Raw genomic sequence first — 18,492 nt, 5'->3', positions numbered from 1 at the left:
GTAGTTATACATGGATATTATTTCCCCCCTCATGTATTATACATGGAGATCATATCCCCTTATGTATTATACATGGAGATCATATCCCCCTTATGTATTATACATGGAGATCATATCCCCCCTTATGTATTATACATGGAGCTCATATCCCCCCTTATGTATTATACATGGAGATCATATCCCCCCTTATGTATTATACATGGAGATCATATCCCCCCCTTATGTATTTTACATGGAGATCATATCCCCCCCTTATGTATTATACATGGAGATCATATCCCCCCTTATGTATTATACATGGAGCTCATATCCCCCCTTATGTATTATACATGGAGATCATATCACCCCTTATGTATTATACATGGAGATCATATCCCCCCCTTATGTATTATACATGGAGATCATATCCCCCCCTTATGTATTATACATGGAGATCATATCCCCCCCTTATGTTTTATACATGGAGATCATATCCCCCCCTTTGTATTATACATGGAAATCATATCCCCCTTTTGTATTATACATGGTGATCATACCCCCCCCCTTATCTATTATACATGAAGATCATATCCACCCTTATCTATTATACATGGAGATCATATCCCCCCTTATGTATTATACACGGAGATCATATCCCCCTTATGTATTATACATGGAGATCATGTCCCCCCTTATGTATTATACATGGAGATCATATCCCCCCTTATGTATTATACATGGTGATCATATCCCCCCTTATGTATTATACATGGAGATCATATCCCCCCTTATATATTATACATGGTGATCATATCCCCCCTTATGTATTATACATGGAGACCTTATCCCCCCTTATGTATTGTACATGGAGATCATATCCCCCCTTATGTATTATACATGGAGATCATATCCCCCCTTATGTATTATACATGGAGATCATATCCCCCCTTATGTATTATATATGGAGATCATATCCCCCCCCTTTGTATTATATATGGAGATCATATCCCCCCCCCTATGTATTATACATGGAGATCATATCCCCCTTATGTATTATACATGGAGATCATATCCCCCTTATGTATTATACATGGAGTTCATATCCCCCCTTATGTATTATACATGGAGATCATATCCCCCCTTATGTATTATACATGGAGATCATATCCCCCTTATGTATTATACATGGAGATCATATCCCCCTTATGTATTATACATGGAGATCATATCCCCCCTTATGTATTATACATGGAGATCATATCCCCCCCCTTATGTATTATACATGGAGATCATATCCCCCCTTATGTATTATACATGGAGATCATATCCCCCCTTATGTATTATACATGGAGATCATATCCCCCTTATGTATTATACATGGAGATCATATCCCCCCTTATGTATTATACATGGAGATCATATCCCCCTTATGTATTATACATGGAGATCATATCCCCCCTTATGTATTATACATGGAGATCATATCCCCCCTTATGTATTATACATGGAGATCATATCCCCCCTTATGTATTATACATGGAGATCATATCCCCTCTTATGTATTATACATGGAGATCATATCCCCCCTTATGTATTATACATGGAGATCATATCCCCCCTTATGTATTATACATGGAGATCATATCCCCCCTTATGTATTATACATGGAGATCATATCCCCCCTTATGTATTATACATGGAGATCATATCCCCCCTTATGTATTATACATGGAGATCATATCCCCCTTATGTATTATACATGGAGATCATATCCCCCCTTATGTATTATACATGGAGATCATATCCCCCCTTATGTATTATACATGGAGATCATATCCCCCCTTATGTATTATACACGGAGATCATATCCCCCCTTATGTATTATACATGGAGATCATATCCCCCCCTTATGTATTATACACGGAGATCATATCCCCCCTTATGTATTATACACGGAGATCATATCCCCCCTTATGTATTATACATGGAGATCATATCCCCCTTATGTATTATACATGGTGATCATATCCCCCCTTATGTATTATACATGGAGATCATATCCCCCCTTATGTAATATACATGGAGATCATATCCCCCCTTATGTATTATACACGGAGATCATATCCCCCCTTATGTATTATACATGGAGATCATATCCCCCTTATGTATTATACATGGTGATCATATCCCCCCTTATGTATTATACATGGAGATCATATCCCCCCCCTTATGTATTATACATGGAGATCATATCCCCCCTTATGTATTATACATGGAGATCATATCCCCTCCCTTATGTATTATACATGGAGATCATATCCCCCCTTATGTATTATACACGGAGATCATATCCCCCCTTATGTATTATACATGGAGATCATATCCCCCTTATGTATTATACATGGAGATCATATCCCCCCTTATGTATTATACACGGAGATCATATCCCCCTTAATCTTCTCTTCTCAAGAGAGAATAAATTTAGTTTCTCCATCACAAACCTTGAATTTAATTATTTCTTACAATTTTGAGAAGGTGCCAATAATTTTGTCCATTTTGGGAGTTTTGGGTGGAATGGGTCAGACTTTTTGTTTCTCCACTTTTTTCTGTCATATCAATACAAACACAAGAAATAAACACGAGAACGCCGAAACATTTGTCATTGCAGCAACTTTCTGGGTGAAGTGGTGCGATATCTGACAGAAATGCCGGGGGGGGGGGGGGGGAACACAAGATTTTTGGCCATGGCTGTATGTAGATATAAAATAGCTTTTTATTCCCTGACGGCCCCCATTGGATGGTTGTTGCTGCTCCTATATCAGGTCTATATATATCAGGACACTTGTCTATAGATACTTGGTTGGTGGCGCCCTCTGCTGCTTGTCTCTATGTTCTGCTGCCTCCTCATTGGCTGCAGTTGCAGTGTGGTTGCAGCGCTGCTTTTTGTCAATGGAGACCAACGGTGCGCTCTGTCTTTGTGAATAGGTCATAACCGAATGTCCTCGGGCTAGTTCCTGTACAGGTCAATTGTTATTTATTCATAAAGAGCGGTGTCGGAGAATATTGCAGGATGACATCGGAAATACATATCTGTCGTGACCCTTCATGCCATCTAGTGGCCATAATGGGGTATTTTCCAAAGCCATTCGTTTTTTCTTTTTTTTATGACCTATAGAGGAACATTTGATTTGGTACATTCATGGGCAATGGATGTACTGGATAAAAATCTATCTGAAAGTGTGTTGTGTGTGTGTGTATATATATATATATATATATATATCCCCAAAAGGAGTGTGGGGGCACATACTCAAGGTACTGTACATAATGGCAAGGGGTGCTGGAGGGTCTATTGATGCTGACTGCTGGGGGATCTATTGTTGCTGGAGGGGATATCTTTTTACATGGCAGTCTATTGCATCTTGGGAGGTGTATTGCTGCTGATGGGGATCTATTGTTGCTGGAGGGGAGCTTACTTTGCTAGGGGGAGGTCAATTGTTGCTGGAAGAGATCTACTATTGAGGGAAGGGTCTAATGATGCTGACTGCTGGGGGATCTATTGTTGCTGGAGAGGATCTCTTTTTTCGTGGCCATCTATTGCTGCTGAGGAGGTCTAGTGTTGATGATGGCGATCTATTGTTTCTGGAGGGTCTTACTTTGCTGGGGGGATGTCTATTGATGCTGGCTGCTAGGGGGATCTATTGTTGCTGGAGAGGATCTTTTTAAATGGCAGTCTATTGCTGCTGGGGAGGTTTAGTGTTGGTTATGGGGATCTATTGTTGCTGAAGTGGGGCTTATTTTGCTGTGGGGTCAATTGTTTCTGGAAGGAATCTACCATTGAGGGAATGGTCTATTGCTGCTGGTGGGGAGATCTATTGTCGCTGGAGGGGATCTCTTTTTACGTGGCAGTCTATTGCTGCTGTGGAGGTCTGTTGTTGCTGATGGGGGCTTACTTTGCTGGGGGAGGTAAATTGTTGCTGGAAAGGATCTACTATTGAGGGAAGGGTCTATTGATGCTTGCTGCTGGGGGATCTATTGTTGCTGTAGGGGATCTAATTCTACATGGCAGTCTATTGCTGCTGGGGAGGTCTATTGCTGCTGATGGGGATCTATTGTTGCTTGAGGGGTGCTTACTTTGCTGGGGGTTGGTCAATTGTTACTGGAAAGGATCTACTATTGAGAAAAGAGTCTGCTGATGCTGGCTGCTGGGGGATCTATTGTTGCTAGAGAGGATATATTTTTTCGTAGCAGTCTATTGCTGCCGGGGAGGTCTAGTATTGCAGATGGGGATCTATTGTTGCTGGAGGGGGGTCTTACTTTGCTGGGGGGGGGGTCATTTGTTGCTGGAAGGGATCTACTATTGAGGGAAGGGTCTATTGATGCTGGCTGCTGGGAGATCAATTTTTGCTGGGGTGTTTTTTTGTTGCAGGAGTTTATTGTTGCTGGGGGGGGTCTATTGCGGCTGGTTGGAAGGTGGGTAGGGGGTGGAGCCAAGGGTCTGCGCTCGGAGATGGGTAGGGGGTGGAGCCAAGGGTCGGCGCTCGGAGATGGGTAGGGGGCGGAGCCATAAAGAGACTGAGGAAGTGTTTACTTCTAGCTGACTCTGTATTCTTTTGTTTTCAGTCTCTAGCGGACAGAGACGGGAAGAAGTGCCTTTTCCTTGTGAAATGCGTAGAGAAGAGTTATGAAATCAGCGCCTCTGATAAAAAGAAGAAACAGGAGTGGATTCAGGGTGAGTTACAAATCATTCGATGGGGAACCCATTTATAAAGGTGCGGGTGTGCAGTTCCCGGGGTGCCCATGAGTACCTACGTGCCGGTACTGACAAACACTGGGGCATCTTACAAAGGTTGTGCACAAGACAACCCCCATCCATTTATAAATAATCTCCATCCACCCGAGATTTAAGTATTTGTTGTCTTACAAAAGTTGAAGACATCTTCAAATTTATTTATTGCCCCGGGTCCCGTTATCAGGCCCAGACGGGCATTTTAGACTGAGCCCGGGAGCCCTTCCCTTGGAGTCTGGTGGCTCGGTTGTAAGTGCGACCTTTGCGACCCCTGAGGTTCCCCTGCTGGTGTCGGTAGTTTTTTTTCTTATACCATTTATTTTATTTTTATTTATTTTTTTACAATTATATATTTATTTATTTTTAATGATTTTGTTTTTTATTATTTTTTTTACAATTTTTTTTTTAGGAGCCCCTATGGGGGGCTTTGGTAGGATATCCGGAGTCTAAACAGATCCCTGACATCTCACCTTTGAGACAGAGAAAGGAGATTGAGGACACAGCCCATCCATCTCTGCAGCCTCAGCAGCACAGAATGAATGGACGGAATTAGCTCTGTATACAGCTTCCCATTCATTCATAAAATGAAGCATCAAAACACAGTTTACTACACTTCAGTTATGAATGAACAGAGTCAGTGATTGGTTCCGATCACTGACTGTCCATTCAGACAAGGAGGCCGGTAAATGACGTATTTACTGGTCCTTTCCCCATGCTACATCTTCACAGATCCCCTGCAGCAGCCGGTGGGAGAGCTGCGGGGGGAAGAAGGAAGCCAGGAGAGAGCACAGAGGGACCAGGAGAGAGCACAGGGGGGCCAGGAGAGAGCACAGGGGGCCAGGTGAGAGGACAGGGGGGGCAAGGGGGGAGGACAGGGGGGGCAAAGGGGGGAGGACAGGGGGGCCAGTAGAGAGCACAGAGGGACCAGTAGAGAGCACGGGGGGGCCAGGAGAGAGGACAGAGGGACCAGGAGAGAGCACAGGGGGGCCAGGAGAAAGCACAGGGGGACCGGGAGAGAGCACAGGGGGACCAGGAGAGAGCACTGAGGGACCAGGAGAGAGCACTGAGGGACCAGGAGAGAGCACTGAGGGACCAGGAGAGAGCACAGGGGGGCCAAGAGAGAGCACAGAAGGACCAGGAAAGAGCACAGGGGGCCAGGTGAGAGGACAGGGGGGGCAAGGGGGGAGGACAGGGGGGGCAAAGGGGGGAGGACAGGGGGGCCAGTAGAGAGCACAGAGGGACCAGTAGAGAGCACGGGGGGGCCAGGAGAGAGGACAGAGGGACCAGGAGAAAGCACAGGGAGACCGGGAGAGAGCACAGGGGGGCCAGGAGAAAGCACAGGAGAGAGGACAGGGGGGCCAGGAGAGAGCACAGGAGAGAGGACAGGGGGGCCAGGAGAGAGCACAGGAGAGAGGACAGGGGGGCCAGGAGAGAGCACAGGGGGTCATAACAGAAGTACTAGACAGCAATGTCATATTTAAAGTGGAACTCCGTGATTTTCACGCCTCCCTTTCCTGTGTACAAAGCCATCTCAGTAAAGATTTGGTCTGTTCAGGTTGGTGGAGGAACTTGAGTGTCATAAGCAGATCCCCGACCTCAACCTACTGAACACCTAAAGGATGAATTACAACGCTGACTGTAAGCCAAGTCTTTTTTGTTTGGCACCCAACATGGGGCCCAAGGTGTGAGCCGGCTCTTCTCATCCAGTGTCAGTCCCTGACCTCACAAATGGACACAAATTCCCACAGACACCCTCCAAAAACGTGCAGAAGGCCCTCCAGGAAGAGTGGAGGATGTTATAACCTCAATGGGGGGGGGGAGGCAAATCCATATTAATGGTCGTGCAGGGAGTGGGGTAACTCCATATTATTGGCCATAGAGGTAGAGGGGCAACTCCATATTAATGGCCATGCAGGAAGTGGGGCAACTCCATATTATTGGCCATGCAGGGAGGGGGGCAACTCCATATTAATGGCCATGAAGGGAGTGGGGCAACCTCATATTAATGGCCATGCAGGGAGTGGGGCCACCTCACATTAATGGCCATGCATTGAGTGGGGCCACCTCACATTAATGGCCATGCAGTAAGTGGGGCAACCTCACATTAATGGCCATGCAGGGAGTGGGGCAACTCCATATTAATGGCCATGCAGGGAGTGGGGCAACCTCACATTAATGGCCATGCAGGGAGAGGGGCAACTCCATATTATTGGCCATAGAGGTAGAGGGGCAACTCCATATTAATGGACATAGAGGGAGTGGGGCAACTCCATATTAATGGCCATAGAGGTAGCGGGGCAACTCTATATTAATGGACATAGAGGGAGAGGGGCAACTCCATATTATTGGCCAAGAAGAGAGAAGGGCAACTTCATATTATTGGCCATAGAGGGAGAAGGACAACCCCATATTAATGACCATGGAGAGAGTGGGGCAACTCCACATTAATGACCGTGGAGGAAGGAGGGGCAACCCAAAAATAATGGCCCTGGAATAAGATGTCCAACAAACTCATATAACTGTGACAGTCAGGGGCCCACACAGACACCCTCCAAAATCTTGTGTAAAACCTTCCAAGAAACATGGAGGCCATTAAAGCCACAAGGAGGAGGGGTCATGGATTTGACTCAGGATGGTCAAGCTCATATTGTTGTAGTGGTCAGGCAGGACCTTAGGTCACACAATGTATTTCAGGGCCTTTTTGAAGCCTGGGGGGGGCTGTTATCACAGGAACAAGCATGTGCCAAGGAGGAGTTGGAGGTCACAAAATGCACTGCTTGCTCCAGGTCCTGTAATGTGCAGATGACATCCCCAGAGCATGAACCTTCAAAAAGAAGCGTGCAGTAGAAGCTACCATCTTTCTGTTTTCTCTGCCTACCTGTAAGATCTGCGTTGTGTTCCTCTACAGCCATCCAGACGGTGGTGAACCTACGAAAGATGGGGATCCCCTCCCCACACAAGGACGCACGCCAGAAACGAAAGGCGATTCGGCAAAAACTACAGGCAGAGCAGGAAGAGCTACAGCAGAAGATGAAAGACCTCCAGATGTCCAACGAGACAAAGCACCAGGAGCTGGAGATGATGAGGATGGTGAGGGTGGGGCAGAGATAACTGGTTACCTATACCAGGTGGGGGGATCGGGAGAAGTCATTGTTGGAACGTTGACCATCACATTGGTCCAGAACTCGCCCCACGTTTGCTGATGCAAAGAAAAAAATATTTTTCCCCTCAATGGTATCTTATTATTTTACAGCAGATAGAAGAACCCGACCTCTAAAATAACATTAACATGTCAGCGTCCTTTTAAAGGCTTTTCAGGTTTTTTGAAATCTGCAGCTTTCATTGGCATCTCCGGGCCAATATAAAAATCAACTTGATATGAGGACCAAACAATGCATGCTCAGAGACTGCAGACATGGTACACGGGATGGTCAGAGACTGCAGACATGGTACACGGGATGGTCAGAGACTGCAGACACAGTACATGGGATGGTCAGAGACTGCAGACCTAGTACAGGAGATGACCAGAGACTGCAGACCTAGTACAGGAGATGACCAGAGACTGCAGACACAGTACAGGAGATGGTCAGAGACTGCGGACATAGTACATGGGATGGTCAGAGACTGGAGACACAGTACAGGAGATGGTCAGAGACTGCGGACATAGTACAGGGGATGACCAGAGACTGCAGACCTAGTACAGGAGAGGGTCAGAGACTGCGGACATAGTATAGGAGATGACCAGAGACTGCGTACATAGTACAGGAGATGACCAGAGACTGCGGACATAGTACAGGAGATGGTCAGAGGCTGCAGACATAGTACAGGAGATGACCAGAGACTGCAGACATAGTACAGGAGATGGTCAGAGGCTGCAGACATAGTACAGGAGATGACCAGAGACTGCGGACATAGTACAGGAGATGACCAGAGACTGCGGACATAGTACAAGAGATGGCCAGAGACTGCAGACATAGTACAGGAGATGGTCAGAGACTGCAGACATAGTACAGGAGATGGTCAGAGACTGCGGACACAGTACAGGAGATGGTCAGAGACTGCGTACATAGTACAGGAGATGACCAGAGACTGCAGACATAGTACAGGAGATGGTCAGAGACTGCGTACATAGTACAGGAGATGACCAGAGACTGCGGACATAGTACAGGAGATGGTCAGAGGCTGCAGACACAGTACAGGAGATGGTCAGAGACTGCGGACATAGTACAGGAGATGACCAGAGACTGCGGACATAGTACAGAAGATGGTCAGAGACTGCGGACATAGTACAGGAGATGGTCAGAGACTGCAGACATGGTACAGGAGATTATCAGTGACTATGAACATGCTGTAGGTGACTTTCAGAGACTGAGCATGTTCTAGGAGTTGTTGAAGACTGGAGACATGCTTCAGGAAACAGTCATAGACTGGAAACCTATTACAAGAGACTGCTAGAGATCACTGCTATAAAGGTACAAAACAGGAATCACAAATTAGTGTCTGCAGGGACCCCAGGGGTGGTGATGTCCGTGCATGCGTGGTGACGTCTGCGCAGACATCACTACGCATGCGTGGATGCTCGCGGCCATCTTGGAAGTGGGCACACATTTATGATTGTACCCAAGGACATTTCACATCACGGGTGGAAAATGCTGCACTTGGATGTACAAGAACATTTCCGGAGATTGACGATTGTTATCACATTCCATGACTTTTGCACCCCATTTTTCTGCACCTGAATTCGATCATTTGTATCATAGACGTTTTTTTATTGTTGATTTATATAATTGTAGTTTTTATTCCCGTTGTAAGCGATGCACTTTTTTTAAACTAACATAAATACGGTATAAACTGCTTCCTTTCTAGAACACAATATTGTTTCTTTAGAATGTATATACGTTCTAGATCTGTGTTTTTGTTTTTTTTGGGCAGCAACTAAGGGAAGCCGCTGCCCGGGCCACCCAAGAGGAGAAAAAACGCCACGAGACGCACATGGAGTTACAGGATCGCTTCAGAGAGGAGCTGGAACGGGAGCAAATGGTAATTACCGGAAGGTGAACATTCTATAATATATGTTCCCGTCTGGCAGAACTGAAGCAGTTCACATGGGACTGCAACTTGGATTTACTCGATAATAAATGCAGGCTACCTTGTGCACAAAAAAAAAAAGATACAAAATAAATAAATATAATAACAAAAATAAAAAAAGCATAAATAAATAATACCTCCATACACCCCAATAAAGTACAGTGTACAGAAACATGTATGTAAGCATCAATTATGGGCAGCACAGTGGCTAAGTGGTCAGCACTTCTGCCTGGCAGTACTCGGGTTGTTGGTTGGAATCCCAACCACGGCACCACCTGACTGGAGTTTGCATGTTCTCCCTGTGCCTGCGTGGGTTTCCTCAGGGTACTCTGGTTTCCTCCCACACTACAAAGACATGCTGGTAGGTTAATTGGCTCCTGTCTACATTGGCCCTAGTATGTGTATGTATGAATGTGAGTTAAGGACCTTAGATTGTACACCCCTCGGGGGCGGGGACTGATGGGAATACAAAATACAGTATATACCCACATGGAAGAAAAATATATTTTAAATATATTTTTAAAATATTCTACCCAAATATGTGGACATATATATATGAAATACTACAATTTTGGCCGTATTCAATATATTTATAAAAAAAAAAATTAAAAAAAAAATATATATATATATATAATACTGTATGTTGAAATGCGTTTTTTATATATTACAAAATATATGAAAAATATTTGTAAAAATAAATTTTCAGATATACGGTATGTCTTTAAAAATACATTTATTGGAATGCATTTACAAATATGTGTTAAAATTACTTTTTTATATGTTAAAAAAAATCTGAAGAGTATATTTTTAAAAATATTTTTTATATAGTGTAATATATAAAAAGCGCATTTCAACATACAGTATAAATATATATATTGAATACGGCCAAAATTGTAGTATTTCAAATATATGCCAATGTATTTGGGAAGAATATTTTTAAAATATATTTAAAATATATTTTTCTTCCATGCGGGTATGTAAAAGTGCTGCGTAAATTGGTGGCGCTATATAAGTACCTGTAATAAATAAATAAAATCAATCAATTGCACCACACATGAGGTATCGTCACAAATGTTAGAGTGAGAGCAATAATTCCATAAATCACAGTTAATTCTAAAATGATAACCTGTCAAGGATTTAAAGCATCGCCTATGGAGAATTTTGGGTACCATAGTTTTTTTTTTTTGTGATTTCACAGGCGTGCACTTGGCATGTTCGATGTGGATTTGCTCAACACAAACCAAATGTTTATAAACAATGTTACTTTGTATCTCTCCATCCCCCGTCTGATCGATGTTTATAAACAATGTTACTTTGTATCTTTCTATCTCCGGTCTTATCGATGTTTATAAACAATGTTACTTTGTATCTCCCCATCCCCCGTCTGATCAATGTTTATAAACAATGTTACTTTGTATCTCCCCATCCCCCGTCTGATCGATGTTTATAAACAATGTTACTTTGTATCTCTCTATCTCCCGTCTGATCGATGTTTATAAACAATGTTACTTTGTATCTCTCTATCTCTCGTCCGATCATGTTTACAAACAACGTTACTTTGTATCTCTTTATCCCCCATCTGATCAATATTTATAAACAATGTTACTTTCTATCTCTCATCTGATCGATGTTTATAAACAATGTTACTTTGTATCTCTATCTCCCGTCTGATCGATGTTTATAAACAATGTTACTTTGTATCTCTCTATCTCCCATCTGATTGATGTTTATAAACATTGTTACTTTGTATCTCTATCTCCCGTCTGATCGATGTTTATAAACAATGTTACTTTGTATCTCTCTATCTCCCATCTGATCGATGTTTATAAACAATGTTACTTTGTATCTCTCCATCTCCCATCTGATCGATGTTTATAAACATTGTTACTTTGTATCTCTCTATCTCCTGTCTGATCGATGTTTATAAACAATGTTACTTTGTATCTCTCTATCTCCCGTCTGATCAATGTTTATAAACAATGTTACTTTGTATCTATCTTCTCTCTCATCAATGTTTATAACTACTTTGTGTCTTTCTATCTCAAGCCTAAACAATACATTGTCAGGTGGCTGTTTTTTGGCAGCAGCAGCTATTACAGCAGAAGCACTTACAACACAACTAATGACAGTCATTTTGAAAGGTGTGAATTGCTGGCAGGCAAATGCAAGGGGGGGAGGGACAGTGGGGCAGGAGCACAGGGTGTGCTACACATACCTTGTGTACTTCTGGGCGTGTGTAGCATACCCAGTGTCCACCACAGGTTACAATACTTATTGAATACATTTCAGGTAGTCTTCTTTTCAGCCTTTCTCTATCCTGAAATGGCTCAGAACCCGGATCAGCAGGTTGCAAAGAATGAACCTCTATCTATTATTCGTCTATCCGTAGATTCGGCAACAAATGGAAGAACAGGTAGCACAGAAGTCCTCAGAATTAGAGCAGTATTTGAAGAGGGTGCGAGAGCTGGAACAAATGTATCATCGACTGCAGGAGGCGCTAGATGATGAGAAACAAGCGCGACTTGAAGAGGAGAGAGCGCGGCTCTTACAGGCCAGGTGAGGGTGCCGAATAAAACCAAAAAAGGACTGAAGTGTGTAAACCCTAAAGAGGAGCGTCTCTCTCCTTTCCTCCTTTCTCCTATGTTCTGCTTTATGTACTATTTAAAGCATTTTGTTATATTTCAAAAACTGCAAAAAAAATACCCGCTGACCGTGCCATGCCAGAAATTCCCCAAATACCCCAAATACTTGTCCTGAAAATCTGACTGTTAGTGCAAGTCGTTGTGTTGGAAGTGCACTAAGATGGCCACAGTCACCTCAAGCATGATGGAAGGTGGTACAGTTACAAGACAAGAAGGTTAGAAGAGTTTTCAGGGAGTGGGAGATAGTCGGACTGATTGGGGTAGAGGGTTCCATAGGTTGGAAAGGGCTCGAAACTGTCTTGGAAATTAGCTTTTAAACAAATTTCTCCTTACCGTGAGTACTCGCAGTTGGATGCGCAGAAATCCCCCATAAAGCTGTGCGAATCTCGCTTACCACGACTGCAGCTAAACTACACGATTCCTGCCCATCCAACTGATTTAGCTCTGTTGAGATGTGAGGAAATGGAGCTCCCGTTACCCAGGAATGATCACACGACACTCTCAGGTTGCTGTTGGAATTCACATAGAGGCGGATCCAACCCCAGCCTCCGATTTTTATTTACAAGCAGACACACGCCCCCCACATGAATAAGGTCAATCCCCTCCCACAGAACAATGCATGGGGAATGCCTATACACAGGATGTACATTCCGATTGGAGCATAGCCTTTCCTCTTATCTATCACCGGTCCTCCCCCCATGAGCCCTCTGAGGTCAGCAGACTTCCTCCCCTCCCCCCATGAGCTCTCTATGGAGAGCATACTTCCTGTCCTAGCTCCTAGTGGTATGTAAATTCTCTGTACAAGTATCCCCTAGATTAAACATCAGTCTGTATCTGAATGGGCCCGATATGATCTTTATTAAAACACATCCATTCAGATACAGTTCAGGTCGGTAGTGGTTGTAGAGATATCCATGAGCCTAGACGCGGAGTTCGCATTGCCTGGCGCCTAGACATACGAAGTCTATGTGGTACTATGCTGCTGATATGTGGATACAGGCCCGCGGCCTACCGCTGGCAGCATTCGCATCGAATGCCATGGTGGCATACACGCCGGTCTATAAGCGCAGATCTGCCATCTCATCCATTACCGAGCTGAGTACTGTAATACATACATTGTACATGCGCATGGCCCAATTGCAGCCTTCAGAGCTTTAATTAAGCCACACGAGAGACATATGAATAACACTTAATATATGACACATTTAAAGTTCAACCTGTAAATACAAAATTTCCATGACAAGACGTGAGTCCTAGAAGTGAGTATGGAGGAGGAGGTGACAAGGGAGCTAGAGAACAGGAGGTCAGTTTGGGTGTTATTCTGAGATAGGGTTGGTGATATATTTCAGAACATTGGACAGCAGTGGACAGCCTTGTATGTTTTTGTTAGGATTTTGAATTGTATGTGTTGGGTGCAGTGCCCGGGGTCAGTAGGGGGCCCCATGAGATGCCCCTGGTACCTTTCATTGGCTTTTTCATAGGCTTTTTTGGGTGTGGGCAAGGACACAGGGGCCCCATGATCCCCTATTGCCCGGGGGCCCCATGAGTTGTCAGTCCGCCCCTGGTTGGGTGAGAAAATTTGTGGAGGAATTGCAGAGAATTATCAGAGAGGAGTTAAGGAGACTGAAAAGGTAATGTGAGGAGTAGAGAGAGCAGAGATCATAGAGATGGTATTGGAAGCAATTGGAGGTTACCAACTGACCATAGGAGGAGGTGTAGATCAAGAACAGAAGTGGTCTGAGGACAGAGCCTGGGGCACCCCTATGGGAAAAGGATGAGAGGAGGTAGAGATGTAGATTGTGAGTTGAGGAGTAGAGAGTTTTGGGTGTCGTCAGCCTAGAGATGTTATTGGAAGCTATGAAAAGTTATCAACTGACTAAGGGAGGAAATGCAGCTAGAGAAAAGAAGGTGGCCAAGGACAGAGCCTTGGGGACCCCTATGGGAAAAGGAAGAGGGAAGGGGGAGGTAGAGTTGTAGGTTGTGAGCCAAGGAGTAGAGAGATAGTTTTGGGTGCTGTCAGAATAGATATGTTATTAGAAACTATGAACGGTTATCAACTGACCAAGGGAGGAAGTGTAGATAAAGAATAGAAGTGGTTTAAGGACAGAACCGGGGGGACCCCCTACAGAAAAAGGAAGAAAAGAGGAGGAGGTAGAGTTGTAGGTTGTGAGCTAAAGAGTAGAGAGATAGGTTTGGGTGTCGTCAGCATAGACATGTTATTGAAAGCTATGAAAGGTTATAAAACTGACCAAGGGAGGAGATGTAGATAGAGAAAAGAAGGTGTCCAAGGACAGAGCCTTGGGGACACCTATGGGAAGAGGAAGAGGAAAGGAGGAGGTAGAGTTGTAGGTTGTGAGCTGAGGAGTAAAGAGATAGGTTTGGGTGTTTCCAGCATAGAGATGGTATTGGAAGCTATGAATGGCTATCAACTGACCAAAAGAGGAGGTGCAGTCAACTGACCGAGGGAGGAGTTGTAGATAGAGAATAGAAGGTGTCCTAGGACAAAGCCTTAGAGGGCCCCCACAGAAAGAGGATCAGGATAAGAGAGAAGGGGATAAAGTAGGCAACATTGTAGGAGCACCTAGATAGGCAAGAGGAGAACCAGGAAAGGGCAGGGTTTTTGAGGTCAAAGTAGTGGAGCTTTTCGAGGAGAAGCAGGTGGCCAAATGTATCAAAGCTAGTAGAAAGGTCTTATAGCATGAGTAGGGCCTTTGGTTTACTTTAAAAATCTAGGCCTTGCAAGTGCACTAATATGGCTACAATCCCCTCAAACATAGTAGAAGGTAGTACTACAAAGAGTAAAGAGATAGGTTTGTTGTCTTCAGCATAAAGATGGTATTGGAAGCTATGAAAGGCTATCTACTGACCAAAAGAAGAGGTGTAGTCAGCTGACCAAGGGAGTACAAAGCCTTTGGGGACCTCCACAGAAGGAGAATGAGGAGAGGATAAAGTTGTAGGTGACACCAAAGGAGCACTTAAATAGGCAGAAGGAGAACCAGGAAAAAACTGAGATTTTGAGGTCAAAGAAGTGGAATTTTTGAAGAGAAGCAGATGGCCAACTGTACCAAAGCTTGCAGAAAAGTCTAATTATATGAGTATAGCCTTTGGTTTACTTTATGAATTTAGGCCTTCCAAGTACACTAATATGGCTACAATCACCTCAGACATGATGGAAGGTATCACAAGACAAGAAGTTTAGATGGATTTTCAGTGATTGGCGAAAAGTGTAGATAGGGAGTAGAAGCTGTTCAAGGACAAAACCTGGGGAACCCCTACGGGAAGAGGAGAGGAGGAGGTAGAGTACTAGGTTGTGAGCTGAGAATTAGAGAGATAGGTTTGGGTGTCATCTGCATAGAGATTGCATTGGAAGCTATGGGAGGTTATCAACTGACCAAGAGAGGTGTAGTCAACTGACCAAGGGAGGATGATAGGAGGTACAGAGCCTTGGGGGACCTCTACAGAAGGAGGATGAGGAGAGGATAAAGTTGTAGGTGACACTGAAGGAGCACTTAAATAGGCAGGAGGAGAACTGGGAAAGAGCAGAGATTTTGAGGTTTAAAGAAGTGGATTTTTCGAGGAGGAGCAGGTGGCCAACTGTATCAAAGCTTGCAGAAAGATCTAATAGTATGAGTATGGCCTTTGGTTTACTTTATGAATTTAGGCCTTCCAAGTACACTAATATGGCTACAATCATGGAAGGTAGTACAATCACAAGACAAGAAGTGTAGATGGATTTTCAGGGATCGCCTAAAAGTGTAGATAGGTAGTAGAAGCGGTTCAAGGACAAAACCTGGGGAACCCCTACAACAAGAGGAGGTAGAGTAGTAGGTTGTGAGCTGAGAAGTAGAGAGATAGGTTCGGGTGTCATCTGCATAGAGATTTCAGTGGAAGCCATGGAAGGTTATCAAATGACCAAGGGAGGAGGATAGAAGGTATCTGAGTACAGAGCCTTGGGGGACCACTACAGAAGGAGATTGAGGAGAGGAGGAAATAGTGTTGTAGGTTGTGAGCTGAGAAGTAAAGAAATAGGTTTGGGTGTCTTCAGCATAAAGATGGAATTGGAAGCTATGAAAGGCTATCTGCTGACCAAAAGAGGTGTAGTCAACTGACCAAGGGAGGAGGATAGAAGGTATCTAAAGTACAAAGCCTTTGGGGACCTCTACAGAAGGAGGATGAGGAGAGGATAAAGTTGTAGGTGACACTGAAGGAGCACTTAAATAGGTAGGAGGAGAATTGGGAAAGAGCAGAGATTTTGAGGATTAAAGAAGTGGATTTTTTGAGGAGGAGCAGGTGGCCAACTGTATCAAAGCTTGCAGAAAGATCTAATAGTATGAGTATGGCCTTTGGTTTACTTTATAATTTAGGCCTGCTTTAATCTGCAATTGTACTGAATTCTGGCAACTTGATATAAGAAAGCATCTGTAAATGTTTGGCCTGAATGCTTGTTATTCTTGAGTTCGAGAAAGAAGAGTTTTTTCGAGACAGTAGTTAGTATTGGAGGGCATGTGCATGTATGGGGTGAGAGACAAAGTTAGTATGGGGGGGCATGTGTATGTATGGGGCTGGGGTTAGGCCTACCTCTGGATGACAACCTGCAATTTGTGAACAGTTGGGCTAAACAGACCTGAGTATTTTCATGTCTTCGTTGACTATATACCTGTGTAATTTCCAGACTCCTGGAAGAGGAAGCAGCCAAGCGAGCCATGCTGGAGAAACTCCACCAGGAGCAGGAGCTTGCTATCAAGATGACGGAAGCTGAGAAGAAGGAACTGGAGACTATCCGGGAGATGAAGGAGATAGCGCTAGAGGAGGCTATGCAGCAGCTGGAACAGCTGGAGAAGGAGCGGATGGCAGCCCTGGAGCAATACCAGGTGACTGGGAGCGATCCATTGTAGGCGTGGGCCTGTCAACCTGGGGTCAACCTAGATCCATTCAAGATTCCATCCCTAAACTCTGATGAGGTTCAGGACCTGTATCTGTGTTTTCTGTTGACTCAAGTTTAAGGTTGCCCCCAGTTAAAGTAGAGGTTAAGCCAATTTTTGTTTTAGTTTCAGATTCAGTAGGAAAGGGTTAGAGCCTCTGCCAGGTTCTACTATTGTCTGTTACCTTTTGGGACATTTCCCTACACTTCCTGTCTCAGCAGCCACACGGGAAATGAGAGGAAATTGTCCCCCCGCAGCCATGTTCACCAATACAATCTGGCAGAGATTTAGTCCACTCTCTGTAATATCAAAAACTAAATAAAAGTGATTGCCAGGCTGATAGCATTCTGAAATGTCAGGAATCCATATCTATGAAATGTTTACTGACTTTAGTTCACCATCTTATACATTTATTATGTTTGGAATGTACAATGCCACTTTACAACTAAAATTCACATTTCTTTTATACCATGACAGCAAATTAAAGATAATCTGGAAGTTGCGACGAGTAAGACAAGGAGCTGGAAGGACAAAGTGGCGCAACATGAAGGCCTAATCCGACTGATACAGCCAGGTATGGAATAACTGCTGTGCTACAATGTGGCGGGAAAAAGACATTCTCTTATTCAGTTATATAGAAAAATACGTCTCCATAGTATTTAGAGTCATGATAGTATCTTACACTTTATTGTCCCCAGACCAATCACACGCTACTGTTATTATACATGTATATAGCTCTGACATATACCGCTGCGCTGTACAGAGATCACTGAGCCAGTCCCATCAGTCTCTGTACCAGAGGAGCTTACACTCTGATGTCCCCTTCCCCACAGTCACATCAGTCTCTGTACCAGAAGAGCTTACATTCTAATGTCCCCTCCCCCACAGTCACATCAGTCTCTTTATCAGAGGAGCTTACGCTCTAATGTTCACCCCCCCACAGTCCCATCAGTCTCTGTACCAGAGGAGCTTACACTCTAATGTCCCCTCCCCCCAGTCCCATCAGTCTCTGTACAGAGGGGCTTACACTCGAATGTCCCCTTCCCCGCAGTCACATCAGTCTCTGTACCAGAGG

General features: G+C 44.2%; 1 protein-coding gene across 1 annotated transcript in view; it reads left to right on the top strand.

Annotated features, from left to right (window-relative positions):
- LOC149438148 (switch-associated protein 70-like) overlaps positions 1–18,492 on the top strand; it is a 103,083-nt gene that overhangs the window by 83,389 nt on the left and 1,202 nt on the right. Inside the window, exons 6-11 of the mRNA XM_089660197.1 lie at positions 4,600–4,708; positions 7,674–7,855; positions 9,698–9,805; positions 12,243–12,409; positions 17,168–17,366; positions 17,895–17,991. Of these exons, the coding sequence (XP_089516323.1) occupies positions 4,600–4,708; positions 7,674–7,855; positions 9,698–9,805; positions 12,243–12,409; positions 17,168–17,366; positions 17,895–17,991 (862 nt within the window). The remainder of the gene's footprint in view (positions 1–4,599; positions 4,709–7,673; positions 7,856–9,697; positions 9,806–12,242; positions 12,410–17,167; positions 17,367–17,894; positions 17,992–18,492) is intronic.

Source organism: Staurois parvus, unplaced genomic scaffold (assembly GCF_062004578.1).
Source record: "Staurois parvus isolate SC_StPar_1 unplaced genomic scaffold, SC_StPar_1.0 ptg001212l, whole genome shotgun sequence".
In the NCBI taxonomy this organism is placed as follows: Eukaryota; Metazoa; Chordata; class Amphibia; order Anura; family Ranidae; genus Staurois; species Staurois parvus.
This window is presented reverse-complemented; position numbering and strand designations above follow the sequence as displayed.